Source organism: Astatotilapia calliptera, chromosome 17 (assembly GCF_964374335.1).
Source record: "Astatotilapia calliptera chromosome 17, fAstCal68.1, whole genome shotgun sequence".
In the NCBI taxonomy this organism is placed as follows: domain Eukaryota; kingdom Metazoa; phylum Chordata; class Actinopteri; order Cichliformes; family Cichlidae; genus Astatotilapia; species Astatotilapia calliptera.
This window is the reverse complement of record NC_137438.1, coordinates 19,171,902-19,185,122: the sequence shown is the minus strand read 5'-3', so window position 1 is coordinate 19,185,122 and position 13,221 is coordinate 19,171,902. Positions and strand designations below refer to the sequence as shown.

Here is a 13,221-nt window from a genome sequence, read left to right as displayed (position 1 = left end):
TTTCCCTTGATCTTTATCTCTTGATCCTAAAGTAGACCACGAGCCCTGAGATACATACAAAGAGATTGAGGGTGGACACCAGTCATCACTGATGACTAGTGAAAAATATTAGATTTTTTTTTCTACTAAGTTTTAATTGATTCTATGTTTTAAGTCTATAATTTCTCGGTTCTTTTTGAGCTATAATGGAAACAGTTGAACTATAGTTTAGAACTTTAACCAGCAGATGGCGCCAAATTACCACAAAGCAATCTAGCATAACTTCAGGCTCCTGTCTGATTTTATTATGAAGCCTCTTCCTACCATCACACAGTTATTTCCATTTTTACTGTTGACAGGAATAAAAAATCACTGTGTGACACCACATTAGAGATACTGGAACATCAAAGACATGAATATCAGAGAGTTCAGATTCACATTAATAAAATTCAGTTCAATTTTATTTATAAAGTGCCAAATCACAACCACAGTCACCTCAAGGCACTTTATAATGTAAGGCAGACACTACAATAATACATAGAGAGAGAAACCCAACAATTATATGACCCCCTATTGGTGACAGTGGGAAGGGAAACCTCCCTTTTAACAGGAAGAAACCACCAGCGGAACCAGGCTCAGGAAGGGGTGGCCATCTGCGGCAGCTGGTTTGGTGCGAGTGGATGACGACAGGACAAAGACATGCTCTGCTCCATCGTGCAGAGAAGGACCTACTCATGAACATGATCAGGGTGCATTAGTGTTAAAGGAATTATCAGCTGCCACATCAGGAAAGTCACCATCAGTGCTGAATGGTTAATAGGGTTTAGAGGAACGCACGCTCCCATCCAGATGAGGTCTTTTTCAGAGAATGCCTTGCATATTTCTGCAGGACAATGCTGAACCACATACTGCATCTATTATAGCTCCATGGCTTTAATGAGAGTTGGAGTGCTGAACTTTTTTTTGCAAGACTCACAAAACACAAGACTAGGGATGGATCAATCCAATATACAGTATCTCACAAAACTTGCGACATGGTGTAACTCAGGTAGTGACCTTAGCACGTCGGAGCCGCACGTGAAAGGCGGCTGTTGTGTACGAGACCTGTTGGCGATCTGGAGTTCACACTGAAAGCATCTGGAGCCTCGCTACATGCGGCCAAACCAGGAGTTGTGCCAAGGTGGGCATCCCAAACAAAATTTGTTCCCCCTGCATAGCAAGCATTAGTTGGGCACAGAATGCGGATCCAGTTTAATTTACTCCACCTCCATTACAGACAATTGGACGTGGAAGCAGAGATGTTTTAGTTTTGTGAGAAAGTGAAAAATGATTGTCGTTACCTTACCATTTGAGGGTTACAACAGAAAATTATTTATTGTGGTATCGGACAGTATTATGAAACCGTTTCGTGGTTTGAAAAGAAAAAAAAATTACGCAAAACCAAGGAATACCAATCATGCACAAAAACACATGGACACTGGGTCACCAGACCCAGAACTAACTGGCCTGTCTGCAGTCCAAACCTTTCACCAACTCTTGAGAAGCGTGCATGAGTTGCTGAATGCCTCCCAAAATTTCCACAGCAAAAAAATTTTATGAACATTTAGAACTACAATCTCAGCAGCAATACCAACACCTTTCTCAAGACCCCTTATAAGAAGAGCATGCCCCTATACAACCTCTTTGAAGTCCCTACAATCTCCTCAACATCTTTACAACCCCTTCAACAACTCAATTTGTTTAAGACTCCTACAGCTATTTTAAGGACCCTTTTAACTCTTCCAAGACTCATTCAGCCTCCTCAGCAAAAAGAACAAAGACTCAGAGAAAACATTAATGGGCCTTTACAGCATCATCTCCCACCTAAAATTTCAACCAGATCAAAATACAACTTTTTCTACCTTAAATCACCATCACATTTTCTTAAAATAATAAATTCTTCTTCTTTCTGCTGCTTTCTTTAGGGGTCATCTGCCTCACTCCTCAATCTGTCCTCTTCTCTTTCTTATTAGTCTTCTTCCATCTTCTCAGCACAGTCTCTTCACTCCTTACATTTTCTTCTCCATCCTTAATCACTCTAACCTGCTGCACATCCTTTCCAGCTCACTCTGCTGAGCCAATAGATACAATTCCTTTTCTCCTTCTTCAGTGTCCATCCTAACACACAGCTCACTAGAAGCCTTTTTCTTTGCCTGCTCTCTCTTTGCTGGACGCCTACTTCCTCTGTCATTTCCTCTTCATTTGAATGCATTTGGATATGTTTTGCTTCCGTCGCTGTCAACCACACTTTCAGATCTACTCATGTGAGCCTCTTTGAGCAGATTGCATGAATCATCGCTCTGTTTCATTCACAAACCTGCCGACAACCTGCGCCTGCGCCCAACACACATACACGCACACTTCTCCAAGCTCCGCCCCTCCCGCGGAGTGAGACGAAGACCCGATGGTGAATGAGTAACACTCATTGAGAGGAGCGACAGACAGCGGCTATCTGTTCGTCTTTCTGCCGGTGTTGTTCGGAGCCGCGGGGACAGGTAAGACCGTCTCTGCTCACCTGACAGTCCCAGACTTGACCTCAAACGCGTTCCCGCTCTGTGTTACTTCTCCTTTAAACAGCACTTTCACGGTGGTGATGTTTACAACTAACAGTACCTTCAGAATTTGACTAGAATGTATTTTTAAATATATTAATATTTTAAATTGTTTATTTCTTACTTGTTTTGTTGCTATTATTTTCACAAAAATATTTTTTTAATATTTGTTTCTCCTATGTTTATTAGATTAATAAGGACATTTATAAAATGTATAAATTGCAGTTTAACTTCACTGTGTCTCGCTAATCATCCGATAATATGTATTATTATTATTGTTGTTATTATTATTAATAATAATAATAATAATAATAATAATAATAATAATAATAACAATTATTATTGTTGCTCCCTGATATTGTCTTATTAAGTGTTTTATTTGGTAGGTTTCAGTGTTTTGTTGCATTTAAACTCAAACTTAATTCAACCAAAAATCTTTAAATGGCACAACTTAGTCAACAAGAAATATACAGAGTCATCTAATGTAATCCTACAAACTGTCTCCTCACTGGATTAATGCTCTACTGAGATAAAACATTACCAGTGTTTTATATGACTGGTTTAACTAGATGAAGACTTACCTGCTTCTTTCTCTTGAGATTGAGAATTAATACTGAACAGTGATGTGATGCTAACAAAATCCCTTAAAATTCAGGATGTCGGAGTCCTTTATTTTCAAGTCGGAGTCCTTTATTTTCAAGCAAAGCCTTTATAAGTGGGAGGTATGGCTCTCGAGGAACAGGAGGATTATGCAGCAGCAAAGCTGTTTTTTCTTCTGGAAGTACAACATCCAGGAGGAAAAAATTTCAAAAGCTAATTTTTTGGCAAAGTCAAACCGTATTATGATTATATACATGCATTTTTATGTGGAGGTAACCACTGAAATTACAGTTAATTTACAGAAAGCTTAAACTTAACTGCCCAAATAATTGCCCAGAGACATTTAAAGGTGGTGAGACTTGTTTCAAGAAGGACTCTGTGCATGAACATCATTGATTATCTGTTTATGTAGAGTTATAAAAACTTATAAAAATGAGTAGAATGTCAGTGAAGATGTTTAAATTATTTCATTTACTTTAAAAATATTTTTGTTTCCCTCCACAGGTCTTATTGCAGTGATGTTATCACTCCTCTTCCTCCTCCCTCCCTTCTTCCTCTTCACACCCGCCTGGACATTGGAGTTTCGGTATCACAACAACCATGAGATTGAGCAGTACCTCAAGCAGGTCAGCACCTCGAATCCTGACATCACACACCTGTACAGCATCGGCCAGTCTTCAAAAGGTAACCCTGCTCCTGCTGCTTCCTGTCCCACCTGTAATTCTGAGACTTAGTTGGGAGTTGAAATGACAAAAGGTGTGAAATGACAATTTGTGATGATCACAATAACAAGATTTCCTGGGCGGATGTGTTCCTCGTGAAGACTTCCCACACAGCCATGTGTTTAGCTTTTTTTTATTAAAGTCTTTTTGTTTTGATAGCCATTATCAGATATGGTGAAAAAAGAATAAAGGAGGTTATTGTTCCTGCGCCAATGTCTTGGGGCTTTTTTGAGATCAGGAGCTCTTATTTAAGGGATATCCACCCAGCAGCAGCTCAGTGAAAGAATCTAAAAAGGTAATTTTGCCAAATGTGTAAACAGTGTTGAGGTTTGAGGCTGAGGCAGCTGCTGCTATAAGCCGGTGCTGCAGAAATGAAAATGAACCGAATCTGGTTAAAAAGTGAACCGTTTCAGCTTTCTCAGCTCGACTGACAGACCGGGATATTTTATTTCTGCTGCAATAATCTTTTTTGTTCTCTTCATGATTCAGTTTGTCAAGATCAAGAAATGTTTCTAACTTTCTCTATATTTCATTGCATTTGATATACAAAACTGCATACATTAATGTCTTGCATTAATGACTTGCACAACCACACATGGAGTCCTTTTGCACTACTTCCAAACACTTCGCACCTGTCCTCTCCTGTGTGCCTTTTACGGAGCCCCACAAGGGACAATTGGAGAAAAAAAATGAAGATGAAGTTTTGCAAGATCCCGCAAAACTTTTACTCAGGAGCAAGATCCCGGCCGCATCCTTCGAAGGACACGGCCCACGTAGACCGCGAAGGCCTGGTCCTCCGAAGACTGACAAGGCTGGAAGTGCGAGGCTGTGAAATGGGATGGTCTAGCCTTCAGATTTGCGCCACCACCTGTGTCAGTTATCTGCTCCTTGCTATCTAAAATATAACGGGACACTGGAGTAAATTCGCTACCATCTCACACTTCTGTTTAATCAGTTTTCTGTTTGACGTTTATTTAGCTGTGTGAAAACTATAACTTTAATCTCAGCCAAACTGTTTTACTGAGGAACAAATAAAAAACTGAAAAAAGCCAAACAATAACATTTTTAAGTTGCCTAAGTGACTTATATATCATAATCTGAGTAGCGAAAGGTTGCAGGGGTTTTGAAAATGGTGTGCTGGAAGTCCACTGTTCTCGCCGGCTTTAGTAAGCCTTGAACCCCCCAACTAGCTATCGAGCTAGTGGGTAACAGACATCTCAAAAAACATTGGAGCACTTTTGCAAATATGTGATGTCTTGATAAATCAAGCAGATATTTGAAGTTACACACCTACATGGTAAATGGCCTGTATTTATATAGCGCTTTACTAGTCCCTAAGGACCCCAAAGCGCTTTACATATCCAGTCATCCACCCATTCACAAACACATTCACACACATTTTCAAATATCTTGAAAGTTTATTTTGTGACCCAGAAAGAGTAATATTAAAACTACGGAGCTGCCCCCAATTGTTGGTAACTGGAATTGGATGGGCCGCGCTATGAATTCTGGGATAGGTTGGGCCACGAAAGAAATATTCGACCCATCCTTCAAATTCGGGGAAATGAACCGCATTTGGAGGAGACTTTGAATTGGGACAGCCTTCATCGCCTGGCTGTGACGTAATCGGCCTTCAAATGCGGCCTCCGAAGGATGCAGCCTAGGGATTGGGACATAGCTCCTGAGTTACTTTTGCGAGATCTCGCAAAATCTTTTGCAGGATTTCACCAAATTAACTCTGGATCTCGCAAAATTTTTGCAGGATCTCGCAAAAGTTCATCTTAATTTTTTTTCCTCCAATGTCCCTTGCGGGGCTCCGTAGCCTTTTCTTTTGTTTTGTATATATTTCTCCTGTTTATTATTAATTGCTTCTTATCCTCCTGTCTGTGAAACATGCCTCATAAATGAATATCGCTGGCTGGCTTTATATTTCTAAAAGTATGAGCAAAATCAGTCTGTGTGAAGCTGGCCACTGTCTAATCACAGTCATCTGCATTTGAACATTTGAAACTTGAATACTTTAAATCTTCATCTACTAAACTTTCACTTCTGAAACAAATTCTGGTTTTTTTACATTCTGAGATGAGACATTAGGTCATAATGGGACTTCCTACTTTCCAAATATTAGAAGACAACCTTTCACAATCCTGCAACACAACACCCTCTTAACAATTTTCTCTTGTGTGCGTATCATATATTGTGCTGTGCAAGTCTTGGACTTGCTGCTAAAAAGCCAGACTTGCTCTAAAGCACACGGGTCAAACTCCAGTCCTCCAGGGCCGGTGTCCTTAAATTTTAACATGTGTCCCTGCTACAACACCCCTGAATAAAATTAATAGGTCATTAGCAAGTCTATAGATCTTGACTGCATGCTGAGGTGGCAGTTTAGCCATTTGATTTGTGTTACAGCAGCTCATGAGTGAATTAACATGTTGCAACAACAGTACTTTTAGAAGTACAAATTTCCAAACAGTTACATTTACTTACATTTATTTGAGTAGGTAGGGTTACGGGTTGCCACCTCAGCATGCAGTCAAGTTCTATAGAGTCTTGCTAATGACCTACTAATTTTATTCAGGTGATCTGCACATGTGAGTATGTACAGAGGAGGTCAGGAGTAGAGATCCAACAGTGTGAGTCTACAGCCATCTGTACAAAACAATGGACACTCTGTGTGACTCAGTTTGGGGCTTCATTTCAACCAGTGATGTTGATCTTCTCAAATTTAATGAAATTACAAATGCAGTACCACCAGATTTTGATCCAGCTTTCAATACCATCTGGAGAGCATCTGATTGCCAGCACCTTCATTTTTTCAGCAGGACAATTATCCCAGACCACGATTTGTGCAATTCTTATTGGTTTGGAAAAAGAAAATGACAATTTCATCCATTTAACATTAAATGTCTGACAAAAAGTGAGTAACAATGAATTCCGTTTGAGGCGACTGCAGGAAATACAGTACAGCAGATGTAGATTTAGGTGATCATAAAGCTTTGAAACACAACCTGTTCTTAGACTGATTCCCTTACATGTAGACGCCACAATAGGAATGATGGATAATTGATGAAGCATCGGGCATCCGCCTCTATACCCACCACCAATGACTGACTGACCTGGATCTATCTGTTGGTGGATCGCATGACTGGACAGTAAATAGTTTCTAATTTAATCCCAGACTGCTTAATCTGACACACACACAGAGCTAATCTGAGCTAATCTGGGACACCAGCTGGCCTCCGTCCAGCCCGAGTGTGTTTATGCATTTTTCAGTCTCATCTTGTCTTTGTGCAACGAATCAGTTTTTCCCTCAAGCTGCTGCTCTGATGACTGAGTCACACTTTGCCGTGATTTACGTGAGTGTGTGTTCCTGGCTTGTTGAGACTTGTAGTTTCATTCATTGAATAACCAGTAGTACTGGCAGTACAGTTACAGAAGTGTGTGTGGGTGGGTGTGTGTGCCTGTGAGGAAACTGACTAACTGAGAGTTAAAATTTAAACCTCAAAACTCCAGGCTGCCAAACCAAAGCACAGAGTTCAAAGACACTGAAAGAGCAAAGAGGAATTAAAGCCTTTGATTAAAAATATTAACTTATTTTAGTTTCTTCTAATACAGCAGATAAAGATTATTTATTGACCTTTAGTTTACTGCAAACATTAAAAAAGTTTCACGTAAAACACGTGAAAGATGCATTGATATGATTCTTTCTAACCAGCAGGGGGCGACTCCTCTGGTTTCAAAACAAGAAAAAAACATATATATATTTTGAAACATGAGAAAATGAGCCCGATTCCCACTTCCTCATATCTCATTATGAGCCTCAGTTTCACGGTTTTTAACAAATCACAACCCTCATTTTGTAAATTTTGTCTCCATATAAGGTCAAATGTGTGATAAAGCAGAGTGCTGTTTGGCATGGACACGTGGTGATGGACAAGCTGAACATTTAGTGTTCCTCTCCCTTCAACGTATCTGAAACTGATCTTAAAGTAAAATGGTATTCCAGATGTTTCCAGAAATAAAATGGAAGTGAACAGGGGAATAAATGTGCAGCTGCAGTTTCTCTAGTTCCCATAGACTCTTAAAATGAACAACTTTACAGCAGAAATAATCAAGCTTATAGCCTGATATAAAAATTGTTAAAATATAAAAAACTTGACTGAAAGTCAGTGAAACAGATCTGGTGGAGTGATAATTAATTTTCTACTGTTTACTTAATTGGACTGTGGACCTTGTAATTTTTAATACATAACTAGACAATTAATAATATAAAGAAATAAGGAGTGGACTTTTACACAGTAGTGCATACTAATCTGAAGGCTCCAGAATTTGTTAAGGACACAGGGAGGGCCCTGCAAGGATGGATTCTGGTGGCTTATCATCAAACTGACCTCCAAAGACAACAGATAGCAGTAATTCACAGGATGCAGGCAGAAAGGCATCATGGGATACTTATGTGGACAGAACAGAGTCACTGGATGTGAAGAGAGAGAGCACTTTTACGTTCACATGTTTTGAATTGCTGCTTACTTTCTTAGTACTGAATGTTGACCATATTGAATATTGTAATTCATTTTTCTCCTCAGTCAGTCTGTCAGCTGTGAACGCTCACAGCAAATTTAGAGAAGCAGGTCTCTGGAGACCGGGTGGACATTCAGAGTTTTATTTGTTTTGTTGTTTTTATTGTTGGTTTCTGTCATATTTTGTGTGTACTTGCTTTTATTGCACGTTGTCACTGTGAAAAGCTTTGCTGTAGCAAATATTTTTGTGCATGCTGGTGTGCGTTTCTTAGCATTCTTAACTAACCCAGGTGACAATGAACCGTTACCTAATTACATATTTTTATCTCCCAGTGCACATCATGTTCAATTAAGCAGATGTGAGCAGCACAAACTGTAACTCTTAGCTCCTGAAGGCTCTGTTTGCTCTGCGTGTCTCTCAGGTCAGCAGCTGTGGGTGTTGGCTTTGGGTGTCAGTCCTCACCAGCACACAGTTGGCATCCCAGAGTTCAAATATGTGGGTAACATGCATGGAAATGAGGTAAGACAATACACACACATGCACACGCACACACACACAGAAGAGTGCCACTCCCTTTTAACAGGAAGCAGGACTAAAGGAGGACAAAAGAGATCAACAAAAGCCATTCAGAGTCCAGAGCCCGTGGATTCCTTTGTGTGTGGACAACAGAGTGTGTGATGACCTGCATAATTCTCAGATAGAAATGGACAGTGTGCCGAATCAACCGAATCAAGAAACACTAATCTCAGGTTCTTTGTATACTTAGGCAGGTCAGTTAGTAACTGGGAATAGCTGTAATGGAAAAAAGTGTCTCTTATTATATGTATATGAATGGCTATTGTACATCTGAATGAAGCTCATAGTATAGAGAACATAAGGATTTGACAGTTAGTTGACTTTGAATGCCTCACTCATCCGTTTTATAACAGAAATGGATTGGAGGTGTGGCTTGTGTCTGTCACGCCATGTAACACACATGATCTAAAAGATGGCATTTTCAAGTTTTTGAAGATTTGCTCATTTAGGATGAGGCCAAAACCCAACTCCACCCTTAGTCGGCGTCTCAATGACCTGGTGGATGTTTAGAGGAAAAAAAACCCTATATGATGCTTCACTTCTTCTGACCACAAAACAAGCATGAACAACCTCCTTTTAACCACATCACAAAGCAACACTCATAATTACAACTGTATGCACAGGTGGATTGATCACACCAAACTCGAATCAGGAGAGAGTGAAGTGCAGCAAACAACATCTAAGCTAATCACAGCACAGCATCCCTCAGGTGATTCAGTCTAGCAACAACCTAAACAGGAAAACAGCATTATGCAGGATTTTTGGTCGCACAGCTCTTTGAGCACAGACAGAAGTGGTTTAAGGAAACTTTAATATAATATTTTATATTTCTTTAAACGTTTCTTATTAAACCCAGCAAACACTTTTACATTGACCTGGTAGTCTTTTTTGACATCTAGTCACGATCAAGGAATGGTTCAAAATGAAAATTGTGCCATGACGTGAAGGAGTCACTTTCATGATCATCCAGTGATGTCACTCTTTGGCTCATCAGTGGTGTGTTGACATCACATCTTTGGCCCAACTCAGCTCACTTGGAACCCCAGTAGTGCTAAAACAGTACCTAATACCAGATTCTACCACCTAAAAACTGAGAAGAGTTGACGCTGGGTTTTTTTTGTTTTTTTTAATCAATTTTAAATCATGCTTTTTATTTGTTTTTGTTTTTAATGTCTCTGTAAAGCACTTTGAATCACCTTGTTGTTGAATTGTGAAATAAACTTGCCTTGCCTTGCTGCTCCCATGTAGAAGTGTACAGATGAAAAGCTCAGCAGGGCACTGAGACCTTTAATCTGTGCAGTTCTGCAGATAAAAAAAATTACAGTTGACTTTTTATTTTATTTGCTTCTTCGCAAGAGTACACAGGTAATTCAGTTAGCTTTTATTCTTATTGACAGTATGCAGTATTTGAGTGTTTGACCTTTGAGAGACATTTTTACAAACTAAAACACCTTATCTGCATTTTTAACCTGACAATTCTCAGATTTTGTGCAAAAGTTTCAAACTTTTGTTCTTAGAGGAAACTGATTTGCTTGATCTGCGGTGTTACACAGCACATTCAGCCAGAGTTAGGTCATCAGTGTGATGAAATCTGTGGCACCACTAATCAACAAATAGACAAGCTCTGTTTATTCCAGTCAGAACAAGTTTTGTTCTGAACTTGTTCTGACTGAACAGAACACAGAAGACATTCAAACTGTTAACACAAAGGTTATTCTAATAACACAATGTAATTACAACCATCATTTAATAGTCTAATAATTCCATTGGGATGAGACAAATTGAGTCTGCATGAATGTCCTTAAAAACCAGACTAAAACGTTTGACCAGTGTCAGGTTGCCATGGTGACAGTGGACAGCTGATCACACTGCAAATGTGTGTGAAAGTCAATGGAAGTGTCCTTAAATAGACACGTTACGCCTGGACACACACGCACAAACAGAACCAGTGGAGTATATCGGCTCAGAGGAATACGGCCCCATACATACACATGGAAACAGCAGGGTGGCGAATGGGAATGCTGAAAAGGTGTCGTGTAGCGTGCACTGTCTGTGAGTACTCAGGAGTTTCTGACTAGAGTATATTTCCTGTGAGGCTCCCATGCTTTCTGCCACAGCTTCTACTGATTAACATTGAGAAACTCTGACTTGCTTGATCAGGCAGACAGACAAATTTTATTGTATCTTCATTTTATCGCATCTTTATTTTCCCCACACTGACTTCCAGCTAATTTCTGTATCACATAGCACAGGGGCAGGTTGAAGCATTCTGAAAATGAAACATATTTATTATTACATATTTAGTGTATTTGATGCAAAATGTGTACAAAAACAACAACAACAAAAACACGTTATAGAGCTAAAAGGAAACGCACAGGAGGAGAAAATTATATTAAAAGTGTAAATATGAAGTTATTTAAAAGCAACCTCAGATTAGCAACAACCCAACATTTTACATTGAGTCATCATTTATTCAACAAAACTAAACTACAATGCAGAATCAGTGTGTGAGAAACAAATTACATCCTGCACCTTGTTGAGATGCTTTTAGCAATAATAACTGCTGACTGCTGTGGGTCTCACACTGACTCTAGAATACTTTGCTATACGAGTTTACGGTCCACTCAATGACTGTAAGGTGCCCAAATCATCCCCACACTACCGTGCTGAGAACTGGTATGAGGTGTTTTGCTTCCTCGGGTGATTTGCATCATGGACAAAGATTTCCACTTAGAAGTGTTGCAGTTTGTCCTGATGTGTTTTTCCACACCAAAGCCGTGCTTTCATGTTTGTTTTAGAGAGAAGAGGCTTTCTTCTGCAACCCTTCCAAACAAAACATACTTGCTCAGTTTGTTTCTAACTTGTGTTATCATGAACTTTAACATTTAGCATGCTAACTGAGGCCTTTAGAGTCTGAGGTGGAGCTCTTGGAGTTTGTTGCAGTATCTCTGAGCGTTGCACTGTCTGATCTTTGAGGTGTAGAATGATAGACTTAAGGACCAGATGACTGTTTTTATAGAGATTGACAGACCACGTGACGTGACTTTCGCGCATTGCATGCCGGTAACTCGTGGCAAAACAATCCAAGTACCTGCATCAAATGCAAGCATTTGCAGCACCGCAAAACGTTCATTCTTCGGTTCCAATAAATTCTTGCTTTTTCTTTGCCCCCCAAAAAGGTGTGTACAAAACGAAGGAGAACAATGCCGGTCCGTACAAAGACAGACTTAATGAAAAGTCAAAGAAAAGATACGAGGAAAAAAATCTAACCAGTGAAAGGGTCAGACCCTTACGAGCACACAGAGGAACAAAATACGTTAGCGTGCTGCCCAACTTCACCACGCTCATATTTATAATTATACGGTTCTTGGAGTGAGTGCATACACTCGTGAAGTTTAGTAACTTCAGGTCACTGCAACAAGCCCAGGTACAGTTTACCGACGGATGGGTGCAGGACCTTGAAATGCACCGTGTAGAAAGTAAAGACCATCGTACGTATCATAAGTTTACCAGTCTCACAAATCGTCTTCATAAATACACATTCGTTAACCGTTTATTAATAGGACCTTTGAGCTCAATGGTAATTAATTAGTAGTAGAAATAATTTCTGGTACCCATCATAGAAATGTAGCAGTGACAATAATACTGTATGCTGTAATCGTACTGGGCAATTAGTGATACAAAACAACTGTTTTATCCTGTGAATAAAAGTATATGTTTTTGTCAATGTACCATAATAACAGAAGCGAAACGCAATATTGTGTCAGGACAATTCACTATTTATGCACAATAAATAAAGGAGCATAGCTCGACAATTTCTGCTCAGCGCCAGACTTGCTTGTAACCTATATCACCAATTATGTTAAGAAAAATGACGCATTAACTACAACAGCAGACTGACCTTCGTGTAAATGCTTGGAGCAGACTAACCTGTGAGCTGGAGTGTTCTGAGATGTTATATTTAGTCTTTGAATGGCTGCAATCCAGGCCACCCGTCGCCTCTTTGTTACTTCGGAAACATGGCTCGAACAATTTCTCTTCAACGACGTAATCCGATAACAACCGATCTCTTTACCCGTCGGCTTCCCGTGGCTGTCATGCGACCGGCTATTGCAGTTAATAATACAACAGCTTCTTGACATTTTTTGTGTTTCTTTTTATCGCTGTATAACTGATTTCAATTGAAAGCCTGCGTGCGCTAGTACCTCTTGCCACGAGTTCCCAGAATTCTT

General features: G+C 39.7%; 1 protein-coding gene across 1 annotated transcript in view; it reads left to right on the top strand.

Moving 5' to 3' along the window:
- Window positions 1-2,232: 2,232 nt before the first annotated feature.
- The window catches only part of cpm (carboxypeptidase M), a 30,399-nt gene continuing 19,410 nt past the window's right edge, over window positions 2,233-13,221 (top strand). The window contains exons 1-3 of the mRNA XM_026147489.2: window positions 2,233-2,513; window positions 3,675-3,854; window positions 8,835-8,932. Coding sequence (XP_026003274.1) covers window positions 3,689-3,854; window positions 8,835-8,932 — 264 coding nt within the window. The 5' untranslated portion in view covers window positions 2,233-2,513; window positions 3,675-3,688. The remainder of the gene's footprint in view (window positions 2,514-3,674; window positions 3,855-8,834; window positions 8,933-13,221) is intronic.